Consider the following 16,352-nt stretch of genomic DNA (forward strand, 5'->3'; position numbering starts at 1 on the left):
GGGCTAACAGAGTAGATTAATTACTCTGTATGTCATTAGCAATAAACAATGTTATGTAAAAAAAAATACACACACAAAATAAAAAGTTACAGTGTTATGCCTATATGTAATTGGAGCACTTTTGCCACACCCATTAACTTAAAAAAAAATGAAAATAAATATAATAGGTTTTTCTGGAGCTCATTGGTGGTCAGAAACCTCAATGAGGTTGAAGAATATAGGGATAAATTAACACACACACACACACACACACACACACACACACACACACACACACACACACACACACACACACACACACACACACACACACACACACACACACACACACACACACACACACACACACACACACACACACACACACACACACACACACACACACACACACACACACACACACACACACACACACACACACACACACACACACACACACACACACACACACACACACACACACACACACACACACACACACACACACACACACACACACACACACACACACACACACACACACACACACACACACACACACACACACACACACACACACACACACACACACACACACACACACACACACACACACACACACACACACACACACACACACACCTTTGTTTGCAATTACAGAGGTCAAATGTTTCCTGTAGTTTTTCACCAGGTTTGCACACACTGCAGGAGGGATTTTGGCCCACTCCTCCACACAGATCTTCTCTAGATCAGTCAAGTTTCTGGCCTGTCGCTGAGAAACACGGAGTTTGAGCTCCCTCCAAAGATTCTCAATTGGGTTTAGGTCTGGAGACTGGCTAGGTCACACCAGAACCTTGATATACAGGGAGTGCAGAATTATTAGGCAAATGAGTATTTTGACCACATCATCCTCGTTATGCATGTTGTCTTACTCCAAGCTGTATAGGCTGGAAAGCCTACTACCAATTAAGCATATTAGGTGATGTGCATCTCTGTAATGAGAAGGGGTGTGGTCTAATGACATCAACACCCTATATCAGGTGTGCATAATTATTAGGCAACTTCCTTTCCTTTGGCAAAATGGGTCAAAAGGAGGACTTGACAGGCTCAGAAAAGTCAAAAATAGTGAGATATATTGCAGAGGGATGCAGCAGTCTTAAAATAGCCAAGCTTCTGAAGCGTGATCATCGAACAATCAAGCGTTTCATTCAAAATGGTCAACAAAGTCGCAAGAAGCGTGTGGAAAAACCAAGGCGCAAAATAACTGCCCGTGAACTGAGAAAAGTCAAGCGTGCAGCTGCCAAGATGCCACTTGCCACCAGTTTGGCCATATTTCAGAGCTGCAACATCACTGGAGTGCCCAAAAGCACAAGGTGTGCAATACTCAGAGACATGGCCAAGGTAAGAAAGGCAGAAAGTCGACCACCACTGAACAAGACACACAAGCTGAAACGTCAAGACTGGGCCAAGAAATATCTCAAGACTGATTTTTCTAAGGTTTTATGGACTGATGAAATGAGAGTGAGTCTTGATGGGCCAGATGGATGGGCCCGTGGCTGGATTGGTAAAGGGCAGAGAGCTCCAGTCCGACTCAGACGCCAGCAAGGTGGAGGTGGAGTACTGGTTTGGGCTGGTATCATCAAAGATGAGCTTGTGGGGCCTTTTCGGGTTGAGGATGGAGTCAAGCTCAACTCCCAGTCCTACTGCCAGTTTCTGGAAGACACCTTCTTCAAGCAGTGGTACAGGAAGAAGTCTGCATCCTTCAAGAAAAACATGATTTTCATGCAGGACAATGCTCCATCACACGCGTCCAAGTACTCCACAGCGTGGCTGGCAAGAAAGGGTATAAAAGAAGAAAATCTAATGATATGGCCTCCTTGTTCACCTGATCTGAACCCCATTGAGAACCTGTGGTCCATCATCAAATGTGCGATTTACAAGGAGGGAAAACAGTACACCTCTCTGAACAGTGTCTGGGAGGCTGTGGTTGCTGCTGCACGCAATGTTGATGGTGAACAGATCAAAACACTGACAGAATCCATGGATGGCAGGCTTTTGAGTGTCCTTGCAAAGAAAGGTGGCTATATTGGTCACTGATTTGTTTTTGTTTGGTTTTTGAATGTCAGAAATGTATATTTGTGAATGTTGAGATGTTATATTGGTTTCACTGGTAAAAATAAATAATTGAAATGGGTATAAATTTGTTTTTTGTCAAGTTGCCTAATAATTATGCACAGTAATAGTCACCTGCACACACATATATCCCCCTAAAATAGCTAAAACTAAAAACTACTTCCAAAAATATTCAGCTTTGATATTAATGAGTTTGTGTTCATTGACAACATGGTTGTTGTTTAATTATTAATGTTGTAAGATTAATCCTCAAAAATACAACTTGCCTAATAATTCTGCACTCCCTGTACTTCTTACAGAGCCACTCCTTGGTTATCCTGGCTGTGTGCTTCGGGTCATTGTCATGTTGGAAGACCCAGCCTCGACCCATCTTCAATGCTCTAACTGAGGGAAGGAGGTTGTTCCCCAATAAATCCCCTTAAGTTCCCCAAAAGTTCCCCTTAATACAGTGCAGTCGCCCTGTCCCATGTGCAGAAAAACACCCCCAAAGCATGATGCTACCACCCCCATGCTTCACAGTAGGGATGGTGTTCTTGGGATGGTACTCATTCTTCTTCCTCCAAACACGTTTAGTTGAATTATGACCAAAAAGTTCTATTTTGGTCTCATCTGACCACATGACTTTCTCCCATGACTCCTCATATATAATATAATATAATATAATGTAATATAATGTAATATTATATAATATTATATTATATTATATTATATTATATTATATTATATTATATTAATTATAATATAATATAATTAATATAATATAATATAATATAATATATATATATATATATATATATATATATATATATATATATATATATATATATATATATATATATATATAAAAATTAGTGGTGGGCCGTTATCGGCATTAACGTGAGACTCTTATCGGGCGTTAATCTATTCTCAAGGTTGGGTTGGGAGCTGTGTCTATACTACGCAAGCTATGATGACTTTCACCTTGATATTTTAGCGCGGATGTATACCTAGCCGAATTGCACTGTAGGGGGCGAGAGAACGATGTGTATGCCTACTAGTGTTGTCAAAAATATCGATATTTCGCTATGTATCGATACTGAAATATCTGAAACGATACAATACTCATTTTCTACAGTATCGATATCAGCTGCGCTCTCCTCTCCGACCGACAGCGAGTTGACACGCACCCGCCTCCTCTCATTCAGTCCGTTTAATCCTCTGAACATTGCGAACGGGTGTTCTGCTGGATTTTTGTTAGTTTTGGTGTGACCGGTATGAATTTCGTGCGGGGTTGCACATAATGTTAATTCTACTAATTCCCGCAGATTTTGCGCTCGCATCTGAAGCGCACACACACATACCGTTATAAAGCCGCCTCTGACATACATGTGCAAAAATGAGCTCCTTTTTCCATCTTATTAATGGTCAAATACACTCAAAAATGTCTCAATACCTATCTTGGTGAGTTTTAACGTAAACACAGTCGTAACCTAAACATAGTCGTAACCAGCTCACAGGAACAGTGGGATCCATGCGTGCGTCAGGTCTTAAAGGGACAGAAGTTATTTATTATTCAAACTACAAAAAGACAAACGATCACTTACGAGTACACATTCAGAATGCCTTCGGCAGAATTCAAATGAGCCATTTTAATCTAGATTAATTCCAAGATTACAGTGAGATTAATCTAGATTTAAAAAATTTATATATGCCCACCACTACACATATATATATATAAAACAAAACTACAAGAAATTGATGTACACACAAAGCCCAACTGTTCGACTTCTTAAAACACTAAGCCTAAACCAATCTATATGTCACTCTTCATGTGAGTGTAGAGACCAATATAGCAAACATATACTCTATAGTAAAACAAAAACTTCCTTACACCATGTCAGAGGGCACAGGGCACTAAACAGGTTGCTGACTGCTAGCTGAGCTAACCTTACCTGGCACACGGGAGAGCTGCTGGCACAGGTCGACACCGAGTGTTGATGCACGCTGCAGTAGGTAACCCCAAGAGTGCATCTGGACCTCATAGCCAATCAGAATGTCTGGGTCATACCTGCGGGAAGTTGGGGTGTTATGAGATGTTATGAGTGTTTTTGCTATACAGGGTGTAGAGATCATTATTATCATCCTAATGCATTTCAAACCAGTATGTTGCTTTTTCTGTTGAACACAAAAGGAGAATATTGAGGAACTTCCAGATGACAAAAAAGAAGCTTCCCTTATGTGTGCACTTAATTGTCTTCTGAAGTCATAAGATTGCTTTGTTTGAAGCAAAAACAGCAATTTAATTCATTATATCCCCTGAATGGCCGTAGAGGATAATATGTTCACCGATTGAATTACATTTTGGCCTGCTCATCTCAAAGCCATTGCATGACTTCAGACGATCTGGAATATAAAGCACAAGTTGTAGGACTACTTTTTGACAATGTTTACAGTGGGGCATGTGTGCTGTGAATGGAAAGCCTTTCTTATGGGGGAAAAAAAAAAGGTCAAGCTTCTGTGTAAAAATTGTTCCACCCAAGTTGTCAAATGTTATACATTTGACCCCCCCAAAAAAATACAGATTTAATAATAATTTAAAAAATCCAATTTATTGTAGAATTCATAAATAAAGTATCAATTATCAACAAAAAGTTAGTTGCAGCTGTACATAACAGAATGAATATACCACAAAAACACTGTTAACCTACTTTCTAATTATGTTCGAAACCTCCTCAAAAAGCTCCTTCTCATCACTGGCATAGGTCACCTGCAGTCCTGTCACACCAGATCTAAAAAGAAAGGGTGCTGTGTTCCTGGAGGCTACAGTAAGAATACAACAAAGCAATCATTTTGCAACAAAGACACATTCAAAAATATATATAAAACATGTAATCTTGCATACTAGAACTAAGATTAATGTTAAGACTAATAAACAATCAGGTCATTGAATTATTGAAAAATAATGCACAAGCTGACTTTATAACTGAAATAATGGGTGATTAATAAAGTGATAATTATGATTCCTATTTATTTACTTTTTTAAAGTTCCCTCCCTATTTTCTGCATCTCACTTCTTTTTGTACTAATCTAGTTTACACTTAACTTAGCACTGTGTACATATTATGACGTACTTCATTTGTAAGTCGCTTTGGATAAAAGTATCAGCTAAATGAATAAAGGTAAATATGTAACTAATGAAGTCAAGATCTAATACTACTTAAACTGTGGTTTTAATGAAAATTAAATCAACTCCTGTTAACCAATCAGAATTATGCATTCTAAAGTACTGTGGAATAAATCTAACAATGTGAGCCAACCAAGTTCTGGGGATCATGTAATTTGTTTACCCTCACTGAAAGTGAAACACAGCATTTGATATCTATGGCCAAGCAGAACAGGATTTATGAGCAATATTTCAGTGTGGGAATACACAAAATAAGTCAAGCAACTGACAAATTTTGTTGTCACTAGGGATTTGCAACACTAAACATTTTCATTATTTTCAAAATAACTGTTGGGTTGTCAAATTTAGATAGTCAGTATCTTGTCCACCAGTCCAATTAAACATGTTTTAAGGATTTATGGACTAAGTGCAACCTTTCAATGGAGTAACATTTATTGCCAATAAGGAGATATAATTACCTTTTACTGCACGAACTAAATCAATTGACCTCATAAAAAAAAAAGAGCAGCAGAGAACTTCTTACAAGAATCTCAGATGTGGACCAATGCACTTTAATGTCACCCAAGCTCTTTGACTCACAGGGAGTGTGACTCACTATGTGTTTATTCACAGTTTATTTTTAATCTCAGGTGGTCTGAAACAAATGTCTACAACAGTGTCATCACAATTTTAAAAAAAGTGTTATTTTTGCTTGGTTTTAACAAATGCGAAGTTGATTTTAGGTCTACAGTATTTTAGTATAGAGACTGTACAAAGTACAATGACCTCTTGTATGTCAAAAGAAAAGTTGATTCTTTATGACCTCTGAAACTAACGAGTAAACCTCACTTATTGACTAGATGGTTGTTGGACAGCTGCCACATGTCGCATTAACATCAGCATGAAGATTTATAGTTTGTTGCTATTCGTCACGACTGGTACACACCAGTAATAGTAAGTAAATTATCAACACTTATCTCACCTTCAGATGAAGCACAACAATCTTTATCAATGACAATGGCCCCTGTCATCTGGGCATTGTCAGAATTGGGGAGAGGGTCATCTGAACTGAGGCAGTAGAATAAAGCACAAATTGGGTCAAATTCAGGGTTAGGCTCAAGGTCACGGCGAGACCTTGCATGGAGCTCCATGCTTATCAGTGTGAGGTGCTGTACCTGCAGTAGGAGGATTCAAACTTGGAATGAGAATAGTGAAATGAAAATGGACTTGTGTTTCTAAATATGCCAGATGAAATTAAGACAACAAAGCTGTTTATGAAAGTTTGATCAACCACTCAGTTTAATGAAAGCAGTTCTTACTACAAGACAAAAATTAACCTACCTCATGCAATGATTTGGCCTCCTGCAAGTTCTGCATACTGACTTTAAAGCCATATGAATTACAGATCGATGGTCCCTCAATCTGGGAGTTCTCTCTCTTCGGAACATTCATAGTGGGAAGCTGATTCTGCATGGGATATAATGAATGCGCTATAAAAAACCATAATTAATATAATGTAATATTATATTACTACTATATAATACTAAAATAATTATAACATTGTAGCTTCGGGAGATTCATAAATTCACAAACATAGATCTGACCTTCATTTGTGTGGTAAGCAAAACTCTCCGTAAAGCATATTTGTTTTTGTTACTCTTCCGATGTAGCCACGGTGATCTGGGCTCCATGTCTGCACAAGAACAGGTCCAAAAAAAAAAGTTGCAATAAGTAAATAAAAGGCAATGCTTAGAGATTGTCTGTCTTGGAACAAAAATAAAATTAATAAAAAAATCATGACTAACTCAGTTATACTGAGCTTAAAAAGCTGGTATGTCATCAAATGTGTTTTTTAAACAGTGGGTAGCTGAGTGGAAATGAATTAGTTGTGCTAGTTTGAGAATGGTGGTCCATTTATGCCATGTCAGAAATATAAGCAATCATATTTAGTTAAGTTCATGATGTGCATAATTTGTATCTACATGTTTCTGACATGACGCATTACAAATGTTTTGCACATCACAACTTCTCATGAGCTGTACGCAAAAACAGCGCACGCATACAGCACGGCCTGTGTGGCCCAATTCACAAAGAAATGGCATTACAGACAAAAAGATTGACAAAATCAGGTGTTGTTATCAATCTACACTATATACCCCATAATGACAAAGCAAAGGGGCTTTGGTAAGAAAGGTGACCAAGAACCTGATGGTTAATCAAGGGGAGTTCCAAAGATCAGAGCCCAGGCTCACTGCTTCTAGTGAGAAACAAAGTTCACCTTCCAATGTCAATGTCCCTAATGCAGAGTTCACACTGCACGCTTTTCAAAGTAGTCAGATCACTGTTCTTTTCACACTGCATGAATATCTGGGGTAGCATTCAGTTGCTGCTGCTGGTTTCACACTATGATTTTACAATAGGAAAACTATGTTTCACTACCAAGGACAACGCGAGATCACGCATGTGCCAGACTGAAATTGTTATTAAAAATGAATGATAGCCCGCAAGAAGCTTGCGATCCATATTGTTGGTGCGCTGATTTGCAGCGAATAGGACAAAAATAAAAAAAAGATTATGGAGGAGGAAATAGTTAGGGAGACATGGAAATCAATGATTGGGTTCTGCAAAGAGAGTTGGAGGTAAATAGATAATTTTTGCAATATGCTGCTGTTGCGTCTGTTCAAGCAAATGTTTGTGCTTTGTTTCAGTTTTAAATAATTGTAAATATATCTATTAAAATACTGTTATTCTGGTATACTGAATACTGATATAACTCCTCCCTGAACTTCCTGCTGCCGTGTATTTTACGCTCTCATTGGCTGTAGGTCATCGCCGATGTAATTTTCAGTTAGAACACTGAAAGGATTCACACAGCAGGATTTTGAATCACCAACAGGTCAACAGATATAGCATGCCAAATATATCACGGGCGTCAGAACACGGTGACTCATCTGCGAATCTCTTGGATCGCATCTTTGATAATTCACACTTCATTAATGTCACTCGCGTAAACGAGCACCGATTTGCCCATGATATCGGGCATTTGTCGGATTTCATAAAACCTGTCGGCGAGTCAAAATCGGGGCTAAAATTGTGCAGTGTGAACTCGGCACAAGACCACAGCCAAGACCATGCAAGAGTGGCTTAAGGCTGGAATACACTACATGAATTTTACTCAGATTTTTTCCCCGATTTGCTGTATAGATGAGTCGACCAGATTTTGGGCAGTTGAGGTTAACAGATTTAACCAAAAATTGCATGTGTATGATGGGCACAGATTTTTAGTTTCAGACTATGATTCCATCCAGTCGGAGAATCAGCTAATGAGTTGAACCAGGTGTGTTAGATTAGGGAGAAATACAAAATGTGCAGTGGTGGGGGGTCCCCAGGACAGGTTTAAGAAGCACTGGTTTAGTATATGGTGCCCAGTTTTTCTCTGTAACCATTACAAAGTTGACAAGTGTATGTCTGTTCAGATATTAAGTTGTGTAGTGTATTCCAGCCATTAGGGACTAGTGTTTTAACAAAATACCAACATTTCAGTAGTCGATACTAATTCCAGTAAACTTTGAAGATTTTCTGTACCAATTTAAATACCATTGAAAAAACCTTTCGGCCATTAACCCTCAAAGGACCTTCATATTACAGCCCTTAATTGGACCTTCGTGGACACATTTGGCACGGGGGTCTGAGGTGTGATCCCTACATTTTTTTAAAATAAATGTTATATCAATATCTTCAATAATATAAAAACTATCAATTTATGCTGGGGTTTTTTATTTTTGTTGTTTTTTTTATTTATTTACTACTAAATGTACCATACTTTTATGTAAAATATATCTATTTTATATATTTAATTTATGTATATTTAAAATGAATTTAACTTCAGTAAAAAATTAATTCCAGTATGTTCAGACAGCCAAAACCTAAAAATGTGATGACTTCGGTGACATTTGGTAACCTATGTTGGTATAAAATTTAAATAAAGATAAAATATCAATAGCCACTAGATAGCAATAGTACCCAATGGCTGCATAGCTGCATAAAGGCTGAACTCTATAAACCAATGTTTTAACGAATTTAACCTCTTAAGTTTTACATTTTATCACAAGTTAAAATTGTAAATTAAAAAAAAGAATCCGTGTTGTTTTAGACTATACAAAAATGTCAAAACATGCTTAGACAAATCTGACCATGCAATAAGGAAAAAACAAAGTAGGAGATCATGTAACATTTTTATTTTTAACAAAATCATTAAATTTAATTAACTCAAAAAGGTTAATGGTACCAAACAGGTAAGAATAACAATAAACATAATAACTAAAAAAAAAAAAAAGTAAGTGTAGGGCGCTATAATTTCCGCGATCACGGAATCGCGGAATTGGCATATTAACGCGGAATCTAGAGTTAACGCGGAATTTCTCTGAATTTTACATATTTGGAATGAAATGCTGTTTTGTGTGGGAGAAGAACGAATGTCTGGGGAAAATGCAGACGAGAGGGAAACAAATCTGGGCGACACATGAAAGTATGGCGAAGCGGCTCTCCGTGGCTCTGCTTTCGTCGGCAAAAAAGTTAAGAAACTCAACGCTAAGCCCTCAGTACCGAGCAGAGCAGTTCCCTCATGGGGAGTACTTGCTGTATGATTGCAGCTAAAGATTTTTGCTCTGGCCCCCTCCCCGTTCATCAGAGTGATGAGATACTTAGCAGACCATCTTCACTCAATGGCTGGTTGTCTAAATGGTGTCCGCAGAATAACATAGGGTTCATAGACAACTGGAAAAGCTTTGGGGCAGACCTGACCTGTTAAAAAGAGATGGTATTCATCCCTTCTGGGATGGTGCCGCTCTTCTCTCTAGTAATTTGACACATAGTCTTAGAGGTGAACCTGGACTAACTGGGGCCCAGGTCAGGAAGCAGACGGACTGGTTTAACGACCATCTGCTAGCTTTATCATGTCACAGAAGTCCGATTAATCCCAACACAGAGACTCTTTCACCTAGATGTTATCTTATAGAGACTGTGTCTGTTCCCCGAATTAATAAATACAAAACTCTCGAACCCATTTAAGGGAAATAATTTAATTGAAGTTCAACAAATAAAAACAGATATAATACAGATGAACAAATGATAAAGCTTGGGCTGCTGAATATTCGATCCCTTTCCCCAAAAGCGCTTATTGTTAATGATATGATTACAGATCATAACCTAGATGTGCTGTGTTTAACAGAAACCTGACTAAAACCTGACGATTCCATTACTTTAAATGAGTCCACCCCTCAAGATTATTGTTATAAACACGAGCCATGTCTGAAAGGCAAATGGGAAGATGTTGCAGTAATTTATAATAATATCTTCAGTATTACTCAGAAGTCTAGTTTCAAATATAATTCTTTTGAAGTTTTGGTGCTTTACGTAACGTTATGTAGTGTAAATGATAAATCTCGTTTGACATTTGTGCTGGCTACTGTATACAGGCCACCATACATAATTTACCAAAGAATTTGCTGATTTTCTATCCATCCTGGCTGTAGTTATATTGTAGTTTACTTTGTCAATACTGACACCTAGTGGTCACTTTAAGAACTCTGTTGCTTTTAGTAATGCATCAGCCATTTTGGTTTCTCAGAGCTCATGGTGCAGAGTTTAGAGGTGCATCCACGTCCATCCTTCTAGTTTCGCTATTGAAAAGGCCATAATCTGTCAATTTAAAAGATTAACATATGCAGTAATGTATGATTATGTGTAATTTGATAAGTTATGCAAATGTTTGAGAACTATTTAAATGTGATGGGTTAAATGTAACTCGAGGCAACTCGTAATTGTGATGCTAAATTGTTTATTTATTTTAACATTGCATGTTCTATGTTTTGTAAAGTAAATTTAAATTCATCTTACATTTCAGTGCATCTTACATATTGTCTTGGGCTACATTAAGTGACTGTAACTTTGTAAGAGATAGTGTTTTCTCAATATCATTGTTCATTTGTGTTACAGTTTCACAAAATGGTCTTTAGTAAAGAGAGTTTGACCCCAACTTCCGTCTATGATCTTTACTGGGACTTTGTTTAGCTCGCTGCCAAAGCAAAGTAGGGAAAACGCAAGCTGAGGGCAGAAGACTATCAGAGTTAGTACTGGCTGCAGATAAAGTCCTAATTGTTGGAGATTTTAATACCCATGTAGACAATGAAAAGACGCATTGGGATTAGAATTTAGAGACATTCTAATTCTCTATTGGAGTTAGGCAACACATGTTAGGAGCCACTCATTGTCGTAATCATACTTTGGACCTAATAATAGTCACATGGAATAAATGTTGATACCTTTGAAATTCTGCAGCAGAGCGATGACATCTCAGATCATAACCTAGTATCGTGTATACTTAATTTAGGAAAGGCTGCAAAGCAGTCCCCTCATTTCAAATATGTCAGGACTATCACCACTGCCACTAAAGATTGCTTTGTAAATAATCTTCCTCATCAGTTCCATCTCCTCAGCATCCCAGATAGCCTAGAGGAACTCAATGTTGCAACAGAAACTATTGACTCTCTCTTTTCCAGCACTTTAGACACAGTTGCTCCTCTACGCTTAAAGAAGATTAAAGAAAATAATCCAAAGCAATGGTACAACGAGCACACTCGGGCCCTTTAAAACAGCAGCCTAAAAAATGGAACGCAGCTGGAAGGAAACAAAACTGGAGTTTTTTTGCATTTCGTGGAAAGAGCATGATTGCATACAGAAAGGCCATAAAAACAGCTAGATCTGCTAATTTCTCGACTCTCTTAGAAGAAAACAAACACAACCCTAGCTATTTATTCGATACAGTGGGTAAATTAACAAGAAATAAAGCTTCAACTTTTGACGTTTGCAAACAGCACAGCAGTAATGACTTTACGAACTTCTTTATGTGCAAGATTGATAATATTAGAAAGAAAATTATAACTATGCAACCATCTACTACAGTGTCGCATCAGTGCATTGTAGTGTCATTGAGGAAAAATTCCACTCGTTCACTGCTCTAGAAGAAGAATTGGCTAAACTTGTTAACCCCCTCGAGTCAGCGGTTGCGCCGGCGCGATCGGCTCTCTTTTTTTCCTATCAGTGCCCAAGAGACTAAAATAATTGTCATTTTTTATCATTCAGGCAAGTGTTATACATCATTATAATCTGTTAAGTTTCTAATTTTTTTGTGTACAGTCACAATAAAAACAAAGTGTTTTGCTTTTTGCAAAATAAAGAAATCAAACATGATGCGCGATCTGCAGCCTCTCTGTCAAAGACGTTCATTCAGATAGTCTTCAGAAAAGTAACTCTAGCTTAGTGAATACTTGTCTCACAAACATGAGACATATGTCGAAAGAAACACTAAAATGTCAGGTTTTAAACAATGTAAACCAAATCGAAAACAAATTCTGTGTTTATGTAATCTGTTCGAAAAGAGAGTGATGTCAGTCACCCGCGAGCTACTTCATTATACGCTAATGCGACCACGCCCACACAGAGCGCGCTCTTTCAGATTCAAATACTGAGGCGATCCAGAATCGACGCCAAAACATTAACTCATACAAACACATCTAGTGAAGCGCTGTAACGTTACTTCAGCTACATCGTTTTGAGACGTTGAGGAATAATCCTGGATTTATTCTGCTCATGAAAAGCTGTTCATTTCTAAGAGCAAAGGATTATGCCGCTGATTTTAAGGTCAGTTTATTCTGTTAGCATCTGTGAATATTAAATGCAAAAAACGTTTAAATATGAATCCTGTTGAAACATTAAATGTCATACACACAAGACTGTTTAGACAAGATCTAATTGGCCTGTTTTGGACAGATTATAACGTGTTTATTGTAAAAGAGCCTACTGTCACATCAATAAAGCTTTTATTCGCAAATGTCTGCTCAGACGCTATAAATATAGTACCAGTCAAACTTATTTTTCTTCATATTGATGTTTAAATATTATAGCCTAATGGTATTTTTTTTGTCAGAAATGATTCTGGAGTTTTGTTTTGTAGAAAGTGATATTTTGTTTTGTTTTGTAGAAAGAGAATTGCTTTCTTTAAAGTGATTTTGTATAAATTGCTTTTTTTAATTATTTATTATTAACATTTTTTAGCATGAGACTACTTTTAAAAACATAAAAAAATAGTACAAAAAAAGTAGAAAAATGCTGTTCTAGGTCATTTTTGTCTTGTTTCTAGTCTAAATATTTAAACATTCTTAAATCAAGATGCATTTACTAGATAAGTACAATTTTCAACTAAATAAGAAGAGCAATTTTTTTAAGTGTAGTCAAATCTTTTGATCATTTATTTGTTTTGTAGAAAGTGAATTTCGTTTTGTATAAATTGTATTTTAATTATTTAATTTTTTTTAGCATGAGACTACTTTCAAAAACATAAAAAATAGTACAAAATTATTTTTTTTAAAAATGCTGTTCTAGGTCATTTTTGTCTTGTTTCTAGTCTAAATATTTAAACATTCTTAAATCAAGATGCATTTACTAGATAAGTTCAATTTCAACTAAATTAGAAGAGTATTTTTTTGTTCTCTCAGTTGGGTATGAAGCTCATTTATTATGCAGCTCATTATGCTGTCTTTTGTCCTCTCAGGTTATCTCTATCATTATTCATTAGATTAGGGCTGCAACAACGAATCGATAAAAATCGATTATTAAAAGAGTTGGCAATGAATTTCATTATCGATTCGTTGTTTCGCGCGACTATTATGCCCGTCAATAAGACGCGGAGATGTATAAAAAAAAGCACGGTTGAGCGCAAAGCACAGTGGAAGCGGGCGAGCCGTGCTGTACCCGTCATACCACGCAGCGGAAAAGCAAACCGAGTCGAGCCCTACCAGTCGAAAAAGCGCCATTAATAAATCGAAAAAGTGTGTTAATTGCAGCAAAAGCGACGCGACATGGCAGAACCACGGTGGTGATTCAGCACCTAAAACGAAAACATCTTGGAGTCCTTGATGAGGAGGAAGGGAGTTCAACAGCAGGGTAACGTTAATACTGCCTTCATGTGCTCTCGGAATTATCGTAAATACGAGTTTCCTTGGTAAACATTGCACATGAACGCCCTCACATTTTGAAACTTGAATGCAATGCGCTCGTAATCACGACTTCAGAAGTCGGAATCATCAAATTTTCGATAGCACGTGAAGGCAGCATTAGTCAACACAAAATCCCACTTTTGTTCCGTTTGGAAGTGAGGAGCGTGACGTCCCTCCAGTAGCTCTTCTGGTGCTTGTTTACTCGTTATCCAGCTTGACAAGCATGACAAGTTAGCGTTAGCTTGTTAATAACAGTAGTAAAGCAGGGGTGGTATAGTTTGCAAGACTAAAGACACGTTTTTATTCACTTGCCTTTTTTGGCCCATTCATTTTTCAATCTGTTGCTATGTTAATTTCGTTGACAAATAATTTGTCAGTATTTCAAATCAACAACATTTTTCACAGACAAAAACGAGACAAAAATCAAAACCAGCTTTGAATGACAAAAACTGACTAATATCTATTGTCATTTTCGGTCAGCATTCGGTCTTAAAGTGATAGCAGTCCATTAACCTGCTTCCATTTGTGCTCTTAATATTCATCAAACAACACAAGACAGAGAAAATCACCTCTTTAGTTTTGATAAGGATTCATTATATTTATTATACATTAATTATTTAATTTATATTTAATCTATAAGGAATGTTGTATGCAAGTTGTTATAAAGAATGCATATCATTCATTGAAAATAAGACATTGCGTTCTTCTTTAGGAGTAGTAGTTTTATTTAATTGTTACATAATATGTTTTAATATGTCACAGCAGTTAAATCTGTGTCTGGATTTAATATCATTCATATTAACAGGTTAATACAGTAGATGTTTTCTCCAGGAGTATATAATGGGTTTGGACATTTTAGAGAAATTCTTAATGCATTACAATTTAACTAAACCCATTAATTTTGTTTGTGAGTGAATGCGTCTGAGTGTAGTGTAGAGAACAAGTTCTAACATCCTGTTAAGTTTTCTGATTAGTATTTTTCTTTATAAAAAAAAAAAAAAGATTTATAGATTTATTGTAGCAACCTGTGCACTTTCTGAAGATTTTTTGCACTGTTTGCACAAATACACCCATTGGTCAAAAGTCTTGTGGACATATCTATTGTGTGTTTTGAGGCCTTAATTTTAAAACAAATGTTTTTTCCAAAAATCATGCATAAACATTTTTCTCTCAAAAATACAAGCATGTACATACATGTTGCTCACATATTATGGTAGCCCAGTTTGTGCTGAATACAGTGTAATTACACTTAAAGGGTTAGTTCACCCAAAAATGAAAATTATGTCGTTAATTACTCACCCTCATGTCGTTCGACACCCGAAAGACCTCCGTTCATATTCGGAACACAAATTAAGATATTTTTGTTGAAAGCTGATGGCTGAGAAAGGCCTCCATTGGCATGCAGTACATTTACACTCCAAAGACCCATAAAAGGCACTTAAAACGTCGTTACAAAGTCCATCTCACCACAGTGACACTACAATAATTTTACGATGCGATGACAATAGTTTTTGTGCGAAAAAAAAAAAATCAAAATAACACCTTTATCCAACTTGTTCTTGTCTTCCGTGTGTGCCTCCACGACGCATGCGCGAGAATATGACGCAGATCCGGCGTTCGGACACATGAACCAGAAGTGATTTGTTTACAAGCAGAGGAAGACGCGCATATCTAAGCTGTTGAATTCTACATTGATCGTGCTTTGGGTCTCGGCGTAGTTCTCAAAATGGGGTTAAAGTGTGCATTTCATGGATTCCCGAACCCGGCGCTACGTCATTCTCGCGCATGCGTCGTGGAGGCACACACGGAAGACAAGAAGAGGTTGAATAAAGTCGTTATTTTGATTTTTTTTTTGCGCACAAAAACTATTGTCGTCGCATCGTAAAATTATTGTAGAGTCACTGTGGTGAGATGGACTTTGTAACGACGTTTTAAGTGCCTTTTATGGGTCTTGGGAGTGTAAATGTACTGAATGCCAATGGAGGCCTATCTGAAGCCTTTCTCAGCCATCAGCTTTCAACAAAAATATCTTAATTTGTGTT

At 37.2% G+C, this 16,352-nt stretch overlaps 1 protein-coding gene across 1 annotated transcript in view; it reads right to left on the bottom strand.

Annotated features, from left to right (window-relative positions):
• rev3l (REV3 like, DNA directed polymerase zeta catalytic subunit) overlaps positions 1-16,352 on the bottom strand; it is a 151,314-nt gene that overhangs the window by 36,884 nt on the left and 98,078 nt on the right. Inside the window, exons 15-19 of the mRNA XM_079831491.1 lie at positions 6,859-6,947; positions 6,596-6,721; positions 6,237-6,429; positions 4,800-4,911; positions 4,044-4,159 (exon numbers count right to left, since the gene is read on the bottom strand). Of these exons, the coding sequence (XP_079687617.1) occupies positions 4,044-4,159; positions 4,800-4,911; positions 6,237-6,429; positions 6,596-6,721; positions 6,859-6,947 (636 nt within the window). The remainder of the gene's footprint in view (positions 1-4,043; positions 4,160-4,799; positions 4,912-6,236; positions 6,430-6,595; positions 6,722-6,858; positions 6,948-16,352) is intronic.

The sequence above is a fragment of the Gobio gobio genome (assembly GCF_949357685.1).
Source record: "Gobio gobio genome assembly, chromosome: 12".
NCBI lineage: Eukaryota > Metazoa > Chordata > Actinopteri > Cypriniformes > Gobionidae > Gobio > Gobio gobio.